We start from the raw sequence: 15,609 nt of genomic DNA, 5'->3' as shown, positions 1-15,609 counted from the left end.
CAGCAATGCTGGTTTCCCTTCTCTTCTCTACCACAAGTGGCTAAGAAAAGTAGCTCTATTTTTTTCTTTTCTAAAATATGAATAGTAAAATAGATGAATTTGTTGTGCTGGCTAATTTGGGAATCATTGTTTCCATATTTTTAAAAGTCACAGTAAAGAGTTCAGGATTCATCTACACGCTAATACAAACATCAATTTTGCCAAGAAACGGCCCCCTCAGCATTGCTGGAACTAGCTGCTAGAGTCTCCTGGCAATTGGACTAGGACTCATCCTGAGTACACAAACTGGCTTTTTTAGAGCCCATTCCCTATGGTGCCATGCCTTACTCAGTCTTGATGCAGGGGTGAGGGGCTTGGGCCTGCCCCAACTTTGTATGTCAGCCTATGTTGATTACCCAAGGGAGGCCTTACCCGCTATGAGGAGTGGGTAGGGGTGGGATAGGGGAAGGTGGGAGGGAGTGGGAGAAGGGGAGGAAGGGGGAACAGTGGGCAATATCTAAAATGAAAAAAACTTTAAATAAACAAGTAAACCTTAACAACAACAACAACAAAAACTGTTCTCTAAGTCTGCACTATTCTTTATTTAGCAAATATCAATTACATGTCATGTTAGGCTATGTACTAGAGATTCTCCTTATCCTCTAAAATATATTAAGAGTCTAAATGCTTATGTTTAACTCTTGTTTCTACATCAGGAAGTAAACAAGTGACTACTTGAGTGTTCGATAATCTAGAATTGCACTGTTCAATATTGTGGCTACTAGTCAAATGTGTGGATCAATCATCTGGAATACAACTAGCATTAACTGAGATATAATGCTAAAATAAAATGTATCATGGATTCCAAAAACTTAGTATGAAATATTAATGATGTTTTCATTTGGGAATGGGGACATGGCTCAATCAGTGTCTGCTATATGATCATAAGTATCTAACAAGGATCCCTAGGATCCACGGAAAAAGCTAGGTGCAGTCGTTTTGTGCACATACAATCCCAGTACTAGGAGGCAGACACGGGTGGATCCCTAGAGCCTCTGACAAGCTAGCTAGTCACATCAGTGAGCTTCAGGTTCATAGGAATCCTCGCCTCAAAAAATAATTTGGAGAGTGAATAAAGAAAACACCTGAAGTCAACCTCTGGGCTGTGCACATACATGCACATACAAACATGTGTCTGTGCGCGTGCGTGTGCATGCACACACACACATCACACACAAAAAAAACAATGTTTTCATATAAGCTAATATTTTTAAAAAGATATGTTTTTAAAAATTCTATGATATAAAAATTCATTTATTTTATTTTAAATGAGGCTACTAGGAAATTGGAGATTATATGTGCTGCTCATTTAAAAAAAGTAATCTAGGCAATATCTGGGGAGAGTTACAGAGTAAGGGGCTAACCAACGGCAATTAAAGATAAAGAAAACATTCTTAAATTAACAGAAGCAGTTGGGAATAAAACAACAGAAACTCTGGATTAAGCAGTGGACAGAGAGGGCTGGAGAGATGGTTCAGCAATTAAAGAACACCAACTGCTATTCCAGAAGACCGGAGTTCAATTCCAGCACCCTGTGGCAGCTCTCAACTCTAACTCCAGTTCTAGGAGATCTGGTCACCTTATGGTCTCCACAGGCACAAGGAACACAAGAGGTTCACAGACATACATGTAAACAAAAAGACACACATAAATAATGACAACAACAATAATAGTGGACAGATATCCATAAAATGCATATGGAAAAGTTAAAAATAAGCCACTATTCATTAGTAATATTTAAAAGCCAGAAAATCAGAAATTACTGATTTACTGAAATTACTGATGTCCTCTCATTTGCCATAAGAAAACTGAGTCTAAAGAAGTTAAACTGAAGTCAATCAGGATAAGCAGTCAGCTCCTGAGCCATAGATAAAGACCTACAACCTCTGGGGTGGGGGATCAATTATACTTTGTGTTTTTCATTTAAAATTCCTCTCATATAACATCTGTAAACTGCAGAGTACAATGTGAAAATTTGCACATGTTCTAATTGTGTGCCTCACACAGATAAGTATCTCTGAGTTTTAGCTTTTATTACTTTGAAAATGGAAGCTTAGAATTAAGGTTCTGGCTTAAATATTTTACCATTTCTATGCAATATGTACACTCTACATGCAGACGTGGCTGACAACAAAAACACTGTGTCAGTCTCAGATGCAGCAGTAAAAGATGCTCCCTTTTGCATCGATAAGTGACATGAAATTACACAACTGAAGTCTGTGGCCAAACAGTCATCTAGTAATTACAGAGGCTTCTTCTGTAATGTTTGCACTCATGCATTTTTAACCCTGAAACCTTTACTCTTCTCATAACGATGAAGGATACTCTTCTTCCAACAGCATTTTCTCAATGACGGCTCTGTTCTCATCACTGATGGTGCTATCCAGAGTCCAAGGCTATTTAAAAGAAACAATGGAATGTATAACTATATATTTCATTACTTAAAAAGTTATCTTATTTCGTTGAGTGAAATAATATAAATGATAACAGCTACAACTCACTGAATGAGCACACAGCCACATTTTGACTTCCACAATCACTCTGAGACAGGCATACATAGTCCACAGAGGCATCTGCAGCACTGGTGGCATTTTAAGTGGAAGAGAAGAAACCTCACATTAAAGCCTGTTGGATTCCAAGGCTCATACCCTTACTTGTAAGCAGTAATAATGGCTGCCATGCACAAAAGAACTCCTAGGCTTCAGGCATTTTGCTGAACACTTAATCTGTTTCCCAAACTCAATTCTGTTTTTCCTAAGCCACACCCTGAGTAAGTGATCATACTCATTTCAATTCTCAAAGTTACAAAATTTTTAACTCCTATCCCTTCTTTAAGCTCCAGACCATTATGGTCACTACCCACACAAGATCTCCCTTTGAATGTCTAACTGGCTTCTCAAATGAAACATATTCCAAACAGAATTCAGTATCACCTGTCTTCACCTGCCTTTCCAACTTTGCAAAGAGCACTGTCAACCACTTAAAGAGCTAGGAGTCATTATGGATTCTTCCCTTTCTCTTCCATTCCCACACGCAATCTACTAAACAGCTCTACCTTTAAACTCTAATTTAAACTTGTCTAATTACACCTCCTCTGGAACATACAAGACCAAGCCACTATCTAAAAGCTTGCCTGGATTATTGCAAGCAGTTCCTAATCAGTCCCTCTGCTTCTACTCTTGCTTCCCCCTAGTCTTTCCTTTACCACAGCATCCAAAGCATATTTGACAAAAATGAATCCACTAGTCTGTACTGAAAGTTATAGAAATGTTTTAATGATGTCTTGGCTAAACAAAATTTAAACCCATAAGCATAAGTAAGTGCTTTTGCACTCACTATTCCTTCTGCCTGGCATGTTAGTTTTTTGTAATTCATTTATCCATTTGTTACATTTCAACTTAAATGTCACCTCCTTGGTCCTTTATTGACTTTTCCTCAAGTATTTTCCCACCCTACTAACCTCAGTCAACAGTGCTTATTTCTTTCACAGTCTACATGGTTTGTCTGCCTATTTATTGCCAGACTCCCATTTTGTCTATAGACTCCATGAGAGCAAAGTCACAGCTATCTTGACGACAATTTGAGTGTTAACCCATCCTACTGTCTGGTATGGTGAGTATGCAGTTACTGCTAAATGAAGCCGTGAGCTCTGTGATTATGCCCATCTTTCACTTGAGGAAATCAAAGTTGACAAATGTGAGGAATGGTAAAGATCTACACCTAAATCAAACTCGATCTAAATTTCTAAATTTCTCAAGAGATCATTTGTTTTAATAGTTGAAAAAAAGTTCCTCTACTGTTAAACGAAGTGTTTCCATATACTACCTCTGCGATTGTGGAGAATCAGACTTAGCTAAAAAAGGAAAAGAGGCACTCTGGGCAACGAGCAGCAGTGTGAAGTCAGCTGACTTAGCGTACTTACAAGACAGCCATTCTCCCTTCTCCATGTCGAATCAAGATAGTGATCGTGAAAAACTGATGCTGTATTTTCCTCATTTCTGTAGTAATACAAAAATTAATAGAAGAGTGATATTATGTTCATTTACGGCTATAACTCACACAGCACAGGGGCCAGCCAGTTGTTGATGCTAAGCAAATGCCTTCTCTCCTTAACAAAGACTGAACACTACAACGTACCTGCTTTGCCTTGTAAGCCTGTGAGGGGAAAACTAGGATGCAGCACAACAGCCAACGTGCTGAGGCCAACAGCTACCATTTGAGTTTTGGTTGATCGAGTGTACGTATGCACACACAAACTATAGCTAAATCTTTGAGAAATATCAAAGCCACAAACCTCACCACCCTCAAAATGAAGAAAAAACAAAATAAAACTAGATGTACGAAGCAAAATAAAAAGTACTGAAGGAATTTAGTAACAACTTAATTTTAAAAGTAATTTGATTTGGAAGTTTCTGGATCCATGAGAGATCAAAGTTTACTAATTCTGTCATTTTTTTCCATTGAAATAATAAGTACAATATATGTTTCACTTGCAAGACTGAACAGTCAGGTTTTGGAGGGTCTCAAGGTACGATACAATCAAATTCAAACACACCAAAGGCAAACATTAAATTTATGTTTCCTAGTGAAGTTACTGACTTTTCCTGACCTAACCTAGTGCTAAGACACTTACTCTATGAACTGAAAGCATTCTCTCAACTGTTGATAGTGAACAGCTTTAAACTCATGTCAACCGTGAGTCCAAGGAGACTAATAAAGGCTTCTATGACTGTGTCCGCAGAAGAAAACCTTTGTACAAACAACTAGGTCTGCCAAGAGTGCAAGAGGTGGGCCTATCATTTCCAGTTGACTGCAGAAATCTTTTCACAATATACCACAGTGAGGATTAACAACACAACACTGTGATATATGCATCTGAACACCTATCTGAATCTCCTTTACATGAGTAAGCTTAAAACAACCTTTCCTCCCAAGTCTGCCAGGCTTCCAGTTTCCTCTCTTGCCCCCGAAACCTCAATCTCCCTAGCGGTCCAAGCCAGAAATCTAAGTTTGCTCCTTTTTCTTTACAACCCAATCCAGTCTGCCCCCTTTCTTTCACTGTTTCCACTCTCTGTTCCACAGGCCCACAGTTTCACACCTTAAGAGCCTTACTAGGTCATTGCACAAGAAAAAGCTGGCAAGCCATCAGGATCATCTTCCTTCACCCTTGTCCATTTATCTCCATCAAACACACACATAAGGTTTATGGTCTGTTCTACTTTTATGACAGCAGGGACTTCGTTTTCACATTGCTATGTATACCCAGGGGGTGACATACAGAATGTAATCAACAGTTGAATGAATGAGTAAACAAGGCAGGTAGGTAATGGACTAGAGGTCTGTAATAGTTAAGGAATGAATACTTTACCACAAAACTATGGTAGTACTTAACTGTAATCCCAGAACTTAGGAGGTAGAGGCAGGAGGAACAGGAGTCAGTCCAATACAAAGCAAGGCCAGCCTGAGCTATATGAGAATCTGTCTCAAACAAAACAAGATGACACAATAAAAAAAAATAAACAAACAAAAAACCTTTACCTTAAAACCAATTGGAAACTGAAGGTAATAACATAATCAAATTTGGATGTACCAAAGACTTAACTTTAGGGGAGAAAGGGGACCAAGAAAAATAGTGGAAGAGGAAATAATTATAAAAATACCACAGAAACACAGCAACGAAAAAGCAGTATGAGCAAGAAAAGTGTTGTTTGAGAGGATACTTAACTACCAATGGGTCTTTAATAACTGACCTGACCAGATGGGGAGTCGAACACGGGGTGACAGAAAAGGGAGGAAGTTCAGCTCTGTGCCTTGACAGTGACTAGATGCTGCTGCCATGTATTGAACAGGGACCGCTGAGAGACAGACCTTAAAGAGGGGAGTCAATAAAGTGATGCTGAGGTATTTGTAAGACACACACATGCTAGTGGCTTCCAATTAGAGTCCTGATCTGAAGCTCAGAGGGAGAGGTGGCTCAGTAAAGGATTAGGGAAAGCAAGTATTAGGTGGAATTTAAGGAACTGTATCTTTCTTTCTATATCAGAATGGCAGAGAGCAAATCAACTTAAAAGAAATTAAGTCAGGAGAGATGCCAGGCTCAGAGATACCACTAGGTATGGCAGAGAGCACAAGACTTATGGAAAAACACCTTTCAACAACAAGGTCTCTAAAAGCATACAGAAGAGGAAGATGAAAAGAAATAATAGTTGAAGGAAAACCAAAATGCAATGTTTCATTTTTGTACCTAGCTTTCAGTATGCGTTTAAAAGCATTATGTTTCAAATTAATCCTCAAGAGCTCCTTAAATGCTATTGTCCCCTGTAATACCACACCTTAAGGGGCACCAGTCACACTCAATTCAAGATCATTCTAACTCCAGCATTATAGGGCACCATTCCGTCAATAATGCTCCTTAAGCAGTGGCTGACATCAGGAACCTTCATAACCCTGCATGCATGGTGAATGAGGGGAAAAAAAAAGGAAGGACATGACTGCTCCTAGGTATGGTGGAGGAGAAAGTTTATTGTAGATAAAAGGGAGAGCATGGGCAGAGGTTGAAACATTTGGCAGAGTCAGAGTGAACTTGACCCCAAGTGGAACCATGTGTGGAGACAAAGAGAAGGGAGAGGAGCCGCCAACCAAGAGAGTAAAGGGTAGACCAAAAGGACCAAGTAACCAAAATGGCTGGATTATAAAGGGAAGAGCTGGGGGAAGAGAAGTCCAGTCCTAGGGCTGGAGAAGTTTAGGGTAGGGCCCAGGGTATGCCAGCCATAACTTGTAACAGGTAAGGACTGAGGGATGCTAGGAGAACCTGGCAGAGTTCTGGGTTTTTGGGTTTTTTGTTTGTTTGTTTTTTCCTTTTTTCGAGACAGAGTTTCATTGTGTAACAGTCCTGGCTGTCCTGGAACACACTCTGTAGACCAGGCTGGCCTCGAACTCACAGAGATCCACCTGCCTCTGCCTCCTGGGTGCTGGGATTAAAGGCATGTACCACCACTGCCCAGCTAATGTCAATGGGCACCTCAGCCATTTGTCCTGGGTTTGAGACCTAACACATAAGGTTAACATTACAAATGCCACCAGTAGACTCTTGTCAAGAAAATGGTACAACAAGAAAAAGGGAGAAAAACTAAACACAGCCAGAAAAGTTAAGATAAACCTATGAAAATGGCATAGAGCCAATGCTCTCAGGTAATGCTGCCTGAATCGTTCCTTCATGAATTCCAAACAACTGTCCTTGCCCACTTGGCTCACTGACTTAACAAGCCTTACTGACTTACTTAAAAACCTCAAACTCACAAGCACTTGTTTAAGACTGAATAAGTACACCAATGTAAAGAACTGTTGTTATCTCGGGCTACCCGCAATAGCTTTTGAACTGTTCTGCTGAAGAACTTCAGAGAAAAAAAAATCAAATGAACTTAACTACCCCTCACGTTATTACCACCGTTGTAAGAATTCATAAACGTTCCTTATTATGGTACCTCATGGGGAGGAGGACTGGTACTCTATATACAGTCGAGCAGCTCTCCTGTCAGACGAATTTTATGAGACTGCCACTATACAGGCCCCAAATAAGCCAATATTAGTAATAGCACACAGTTCAACAGTGTTCTAATGAAGTTGCTGACAAGTTACAAGTAATGTAACTGGCTGCATTTACAGCTCAGGTCGTCTGGCTTCTACCTGAGTTGCCACTTTGGCTCCCATTACTTAAAAGGAGGGATAATTCTTACTGCTAAAGCAAGGTGTCAAAGCAGGTTCAGTTTAAAATCACACTGCCCGTCCTACAGGCACTGGTATTTAACAACATCGCTCACTGGATCTTCACTGTATTATCCCTAAAACAGTAAAGAACAATGTCGAGCATCTTACACAGGCTAAAGCATCTTTCACAATTACTTCATCGAGGCTCACAACAGATTCTTGGTTTCCAAGCAAGCGAGCAGAGGCTCAAATGCCTTGACCACGGTCACAATGACAGTGAACAGGAAGAGAAATGCAGAAGGAAAACCTGAATTGTCCCGCTATAAAATCTGGACACCCCCCCCCCCCGAATTAAGCTGCCGTTCCGCAAGTTTTCACAACTTTTCTCTGCGAAGAAGGAAATCAAACGCCTTGACCAAGGTCGCTTGCGGACGCAGAACCAAGTGTCTATGAAGTCAGGTCCTGGGGACTAGACGCCCGTGTTCCAGTTGCAGTGAGGGGCCCGAGACAGAGCGCATGCAGGAAGGAATCCGAATGGGAACACGTCCACCGCATTCCGGGAAGCAGAGAAAAACAGTCTGGTCCCGGCGCTCAGGCCACGCCCCGACCCGCAGACCCTGCCGACTTCCGGCCAGGGGCAGCCCGAGTCCCGACGCCGTCCACGCGGACCCGGAGACCGTATCCACCGGCCCTCGCCTAGCACCGCCCGGCCCGCAGGACCCCGCTCCGCGCCTCACCCCGGCTGTGCAGCCGCCACCACATCTCCTTCCACATCCACATCCGCCTCCTCCACCTCCATGACTGCATCTGACCCGGGCGTATTCGCGAGATCCCGCGAGATGCAGCGAGCCGGCGCCGGGGGCGGGGCCTGCAGTGTTGCGCGCGCGGCTAGAGAGGCGGGGTTTCCGGGGAAAGCCGCTGGCCGGAGAGACCCGGGGGGATTTACTGTGAAAAACTCCCCCCCCCCCCGCCCCCCGGCCGACACCCTTCCACCCTCAGTTCCCGTCCAGGTCCCTGGACACTGGGGTATCTCACTTCTCTCACGTGTTATTTGAGATTACTCACAGCAGGTATCTTTCCATTCGGACGAGAGACCCTGCTTTGTGCGTGTGGCAGCGATTGCCTCTGGTTCTATTTACACACACACACTCGTATTCACTCGCCCCCCACAGTGAATTCTTAAAATCACCCAGTGGGATAGGTGCAGGTTTTATGGGTTTTATGTCACCGATAAAGAAACAGGCTCAGAAAGTTGACGTGATTGTCCAAGCATAGAGCTAGGAAGACTAGCCTCGTGAACTCTGTCCTCAGAGTGCTCACCGTATACAAATCATTGCTGGGAAGCAAAGAACTTAAGGTTTCCCAAGAAATTCGATACCACCTCTATGTATTTCTCTGCCTTAGAATCTTGCATATAGTTAGAATCCTTGGTTCACGGTTTTCTCCGCTATTGGACTGTGACTTCCTTAAGGACAAAGCCTGTCTGGTAGTCCTTACACTGTCAGCATTCAGCATGGTGTCTCACACATAGTAGGAACTTAATAAATGCTGAGCGAGTCGATAAAGTAGGCTATTTCACACCTCAGTCTGAGAGTATGGTGGCAAGAGATGGGGAAAGAAGTGTGTAAAACGAGTGCCCGGTGCTCAGGAACCGAACAGTGTGAGGTTTAACCTCAAGACAACCTGGAGCTATATTTTTTGTAGTTTTGTTTTGTTTGTTTACCTGTTATCAAAGGACTTATCCAGTAACCAATGCTAACAGCTCACCTGGCACAGAATAGGCATTTAGAGATGTCTACTGAATTTAACTTGGGAAATGCAAAATGAAGACATTAGTCTCTAACTCAAGTTAAAAAGAACCAAGAAAAAAAATATCAGCGAATATTGCAGTACCTACTACTCAGGCAGGATCAGGAATGGTGCCTATTTTCATTGCACCGTGTGAGAAGCTGAGGAAGCCTTGACTGAATGTGTACAGAGTGATTGAAATCCCAAGTGAATGTGTATTGTTATGTGTACAGCCATATCAAGTACCCAGTGCCTCAGAACCATGGAGCAGCCATCCCAGTAGGGGTCAGGTTCAGAATGGCAAAGCTTTCCTGTGGTCCAGGTATGAGTGTCTATGAACAATTGACCACAGTGGGCAAAAACTAGCAAGTGTAGCTTCTTCCTCCTGGGTGTTTACAGCCTGAGACTGCTTCCCTGCAGAGACCTCATAGAGACTAGCTTACTCATGCCCCTGTGCTGTACATAATAATGGTGCTGAGATTCTGCACTGTGGTCTCTGTGTTGTGGGTGAAGTTTGTGTCAGGCCATCAGAGTGTGCTCAGCCTACCTGACCCCAGCTTTTTTGTGTATATGTCTGTTATTTCTTTAGTTCCTGTCTTGTCTTCATTCCCTCATCACACCAGCCAAGTTTCAAGGACCACACCCATGCAAGACAGCAAGACTGCAGCACAGACCAGAAATCCTCATCATTCATGGGGAAGACAATATGAAGGATATGGCCTAGGTAGTAAAGCCCAATAGCTGTGGGTCAATAGGCATTTGCTTTGACGCTGCCCAGCAAACAAACACAAAACCTGAAAGGATAAACTGTTTCCAGGTAGCTTAACTGCATTATCACCTTCAAACACTATGCAGAAGTAAAGGAATAAAAAGTATTTAGTCATATCAAGGTAAAGTTACAATGTCTGGCATCCAATAGCTAGACATTCAAAGTAAGAAAATAAAAGTCATAGAAAGGAAATGGTGATCCATTGAAATCCATTTGGTTCTGACACAGATGTTAAGGGAGTTGCTATTCGTAGGACATTTCCATGTGAGCGTCCCTATGCTAGAACTGACATGTGAGAATCCCTAAGCCAGAACATTAAAACACTGATTATAAGTATACTCTGTGTTTAAAAGGTAGAGACATAGCAAATATAAAAAGGATGACATTGATCTTTGGAAATGGAAAGTATATTTCCAGAGATGAAGAACACATTTTATGGGACTAATGGAAGAGCAGATATTTCTAAAGAAAGAATCAGTGAACTTGACCATATAACAAAATAAACCATCCAAATGAAATACACAGAGTGACAGAAATAAAAAAATAAAAATGGGCAAGGAATCACTGAGCTGTCCAATGAGCAACTTTGAACATCTTGCTATATAAGTAATTAGAATCTCTGGAAAAGCGATCAGTAAAACATTTAAGAAGATAATGACTGAAGGTATTTCCTATTTTGAGGAATATAATTAATAGATTCAGGGAAACTCCACAAGCAAATGATACTGTACTAAGGTCAGTTGTAATAAAATTACTCAAAACTAGTAGACAAAGACTAGTCAACCTAAAGATCTATTTCTAGTAAACCACCTTTCCAAAAATGAGAACTAGTCTTTTGTTTTGTTTTGTTTTGTTTTGAGGTAAAGCTTGCTTTGTAGCTCAGACTTGCCATGAACTCAGAATTCTCTTGCCTTTGTCACCAGAGTGCATGCATTATAGGCATGCACCACGGTCCCCAACAAAAATTTTCGGAACATATACAAAATATGGAAGATCAAAAATTATTAAGCAACATCCTTCAAGAAGAAGGAAGTTATATGAGATAAAACTGGGACTACATAAAAAAACGAGGAACACAGGATACATATGTAAGACTCTGTGTATGTGCTGGGGAGCTATATAAATGCTTATATCTTTGTATGTACACATGTCAGCATAAGTGTACGCACTTTACAGTGGCCAGAAGTAAATGTCAAATATCTTTCTCTATCAGTTTCTACCTGTGTTTTGATACAGAATCTCTCACTGAACCTGTAGCTCACCCATCCAGCAAGACTAGCTGGCCAGCAAGTTAATGTCTCTGCTTCCCCAAGCTAGGCACATTCCACAAAACTCCACTTTTCACCTGGGGATCTGAACTCAGGTCCTCAAATTGAGCAGCAGGCCCTTTACTGCCTGAGTCATCTCTATAGCTCCATAAGCAAACTTTTCCTTAGTATTTAAATCTAAGATTATTAACTGTTAAAAAAGTAGGCCAGGCGTGGTAATATATTCCAGTGTTACAGAGATGGAGGTGGGAGGATAAAGGTCAGTCTGGTCTAGTAATAGAAGTGATGATGATGGTGGTGGTGGTGGTGGCGGCGGCGGCGGCGGCAATGATGATGGTGATGACAACTAATGAAGTATGAGATTCATGAAATATATGACATCAATGTATAAAGTTGAGGGAGAACATTATCAATTTGACCACATCTGGAATCAACTAAAACCTGAGCAGTTGGCCATGCCTGTGAGGGGTTTACTTAATTGGATTATCTGAGATAGGAAGACCTCCCCTAAATCTGGGCCACACTTTCTGGTGGCAGTCCACACAAAAGGACATGGAAAAAGAAAGCTTTTGCTTTTTGCGCTCACTCTGGCTGGCTATCCTGCTGCTGAAGCATTCCTCCACTAGTACTAGAATCTAGTTCTTCAGGATTCCAACATAGACTGAAGACCACCCACTCCCTAGGAATCCTCTGGAACTGCAGCACCAGATTGGGACTGCTGAGACAGGCAGTCTCACAGACTGAACAATCACCAAGTTTTGGACCTTCCATTAAGAGACAGCCATGGTCGGACTACCCAGACCATAGCCTGAAGGTTTATTAGAATACACACACACACACACACACACACACACACACACACACACACACACACACACACAATCAGTTTTATTCATTTAGAGAACCCTGACTAATACCCAGCCTCCATTTAGGAATGAGGAAAAAAATCCTGAGAGTTACTGTTACAGGGCTAACAAGTTCCAGAGCTGACACTCCAGCTCCAGCCTTTCCCAGGCTGCTTGCTGTGTTATATGTCCATAGTACAGTAGAAAGAGGAGATATTTTGCAATACTATGTCACTTGATATTTTGCCATTTGATTTAAATAACAAGTGGATGAATTTTCTAATTTGAGGTATTTAAATCTAGAAATTAATAAAGAGTATATTTTGAGGATTGGAATCTTATGATGAGTATGCACATCTTTTTATGTAAGCACCAATGTCCTGCTTCCTTTGTGGGTTCTAAAACAATGTTATCGGGGACACCAACCTATAAACCTTCATGGATTTTGCTAGAGGAATGTTTAATCAATAAAGTCCCCATTTCATTTTTCAAGCTATAGTACTTTTGACCCCATTGGACAGACAGCTTGTTTATGTCTTGTTTCAACCTACTTCTAGTGAATGAAAAAAAGATAGCTGTGTTTGTATTGAAAAGCAAAGTATAATTGCAACTTTAATTCATAGATTCTGGCATGTTAGCATTTATGCTAATTGGTTTGTATTTTAAAGTGCTTTAAAAACAGAAAGTGTCATACAATTGCTCTAATATTATTTCCTTATGAGTGGAACTGTCTGCTAGATGATTGCCAGAGATTTAAAAGAGTTCCTATCTTAAAAATGCAATAGCTTAAGAGCAGAGAGGAAGCTCACTTTATCTATAGAGGTGATAAAATAGATGAATGCAGACAAAGAGTTATGGACTACACTTGGCAAGCATTAGATATGGCTTCAGTTTTTCCAGGAAATTAAGCTGCATTTTCTTTTCTTTCCCCCTCTCCAATTCCCTGAAATCACATAAGGTAGCTACTGAAAATGCTGTTTTCAATATGTTGTGAGGAATGTTTGCCATTGTTCTTCTTACATTTTAATTATAATAATGATACATCCATCTGACATTAGTTGGAAGAGAATAAAAGGAGCCAGCATTAATGAGTTCCTACTGCGTGCCAAGCGTTTTACATTCATTTCTTTACAGCCAGACAACATTTCTCTGAGGCAGGAATTATTTCTTTACAGATGTGTTAACTGAAGCTCAGAACAGTTAAGCAATTTACCCAAAGAAAGGAAACTTATTATCTTTTCATTACATCATAGAGTCTTGAGAACCAATAGCATCATTCTGACTTAAACCTTTTCTTCTCTGCAATCCCCAGCGTCAGGAATAGCTCCAGGTGAATGGGCGCAGACAGACTTGGGTCACGTGACAATTTTGAGCCCAAGAGGATTCAGTTCCATTAGGACCACATGCACTAAGGAGGAATGATGATCCTTAAACCGAAAAGAGGCTGTATATTTAGAGAAGAGAGAAAGGATACTGGGCAGGCATAAAACAAATGCTCACTGTGCTGTTCGATACTATAATTTCTCCCTGTTCCTCTGTCGACACATGACCCATGTTTGTGTCACATCAGGAAAGCAGCTCAGTCTCTACGTGTTTCTGTTTCTTCATCTCTAAAATGAAAATGATTAAATGATTTTTTTTAAAAAGTGTCTCGGTCACAGTGCGGCCGGCACTTGCTCCGAGTGGCCCTGCCGCTCCAGCTCTGCCATGATGATCCACGGCTTCCAGAGCAGGCACCAGGACCCACATCATGAAGTCTGCGGATGTGGAGAAGTTAGCTGATGAATTGCATATGCCATCTCTTATTGGTGAAATTATTAAGGCAACTCCACGTAGTTAAAAGGGAGATTTATTTTTGGTTGTGAGCCTAGCCTTTAACGGCTGAGCGATGGCACATGCTTGTAATCCCAGCACTCGGGAGGTAGAGCCAGGCGGATCTCTGTGAGTTAGAGGCCAGCTTGGTCTACAGAGCGAGATCCAGGAAAGGAGCAAAGCTACACAGAGAAACCCTGTCTCGAAAAACCAAAAAAAAAAAAAAAAAAAAAAGGAAAAGAAAAAGGGAGGTTTATTTTGTAGCGCAGTCTGGCTGTGTTTGTTCTCTGGAGAACTCTGCACAGTCTACCTCCAGCATCCAGGGTCCAGGAACCAAGAAAGCCAGCGCATTCTCGGATCTCCGGTCTTCAGGGTCCTCTCTCAGCCCCGCCTTGTAGGCGTGACAGTTACCGAAGCCCCTATGGGGGTTGGAACTTCCAGATCAAAGCTGGAATGGCTACCCACTACAATCCCTCCCTGAAACGATGTCTGGAGAAAACGTTCTAAGGATCCAGCATGGCTCTGGCTTTGGAATTGAGTTCAATGCTACAGATGCACTCAGATGTGTAAACAACTACCAAGGAATGCTTAAAGATGCCTGTGCTGAAGAGTAGCAGGAAAGTAGGATGGAGGGTGAACACTCCAAAGAAGTTATTAAACCATATGATTGGACCTATACAACAGATTATAAAGGAATGTTACTTGGAGAATCTCTTAAGTTAAAGGTTGTCCCTACAACAGATCATATAGATACAGGGAAATTGAAAGCCAGAGAACAGATTAAATTTTTTGAAGAAGTTCTCCTGTTTGAAGATGAATTACATGATCATGGAGTTTCCAGTCTGCGTGTGAAAATCAGAGTAATGCCTTCCAGCTTTTTTCTGCTATTGCGGTTTTTCTTGAGAATTCATGGGTTGCTTATCAGAATGAATGACACAAGGCTTTACCATGAGACTGACAAGACCTACATGTTACGAGAATATACATCATGAGAGAGCAAATTTGCTAATTTAATGCATATTCCACCTTCCCTCTTCATGGAATCTAACAAAATATCACAGTATTTACCAATCAAGGAGGCAATTTGTGAGAAGCTAATATTTCCAGAAAGAATTGATCCTAACCGCGAGGACTCACAAAACACACCCTCGGAATAGAATGTGACACAGCATACTCTCCATTTGGAACCTGACAGACACCTTGGCTATCTGTTGGGATACTTTTATTATGATAATTAATTTCCTTGCTTATGCTCAGATTTTCTGTAGCCTTAAAGGAAAATAAAAGATCGTTGCAGGCAGGTTCCACTCAACTTCCATTTACACTGTCTATCTTCAAATTCCTACAGGAAATATATGCTTTGGAGCTAAATTTGGATTCC

At 41.4% G+C, this 15,609-nt stretch overlaps 1 protein-coding gene and 1 pseudogene across 7 annotated transcripts in view; one reads left to right on the top strand and one right to left on the bottom strand.

Moving 5' to 3' along the window:
* Mysm1 (Myb like, SWIRM and MPN domains 1) overlaps positions 1-8,597 on the bottom strand; it is a 41,222-nt gene extending 32,625 nt beyond the window's left edge. For 4 of the 7 annotated variants that reach the window (XM_052715259.1, XM_052715261.1, XM_052715265.1 and 1 more), the window contains exons 1-3: positions 8,484-8,594; positions 3,962-4,037; positions 2,365-2,435 (exon numbers count right to left, since the gene is read on the bottom strand). In XM_052715259.1, coding sequence (XP_052571219.1) covers positions 2,365-2,435; positions 3,962-4,037; positions 8,484-8,545 — 209 coding nt within the window. In that variant the 5' untranslated portion in view covers positions 8,546-8,594. Of the gene's footprint in view, positions 1-2,364; positions 2,436-2,540; positions 2,621-3,961; positions 4,038-7,914; positions 8,449-8,483 lie in introns of those variants that run through there. The other 3 variants (XM_052715263.1, XM_052715264.1, XM_052715266.1) reach the window with 3 other exon arrangements.
* Positions 8,544-15,385, top strand: LOC128096993 (TIP41-like protein; annotated as a pseudogene).
* Positions 15,386-15,609: the final 224 nt, after the last annotated feature.

Source organism: Peromyscus californicus, unplaced genomic scaffold, assembly GCF_007827085.1.
Source record: "Peromyscus californicus insignis strain IS unplaced genomic scaffold, ASM782708v3 Scaffold_5__1_contigs__length_169319896, whole genome shotgun sequence".
NCBI lineage: Eukaryota > Metazoa > Chordata > Mammalia > Rodentia > Cricetidae > Peromyscus > Peromyscus californicus.
Note: the sequence above shows the minus strand (reverse complement) of the source record. Positions and strands in the feature narration are given on the sequence as shown.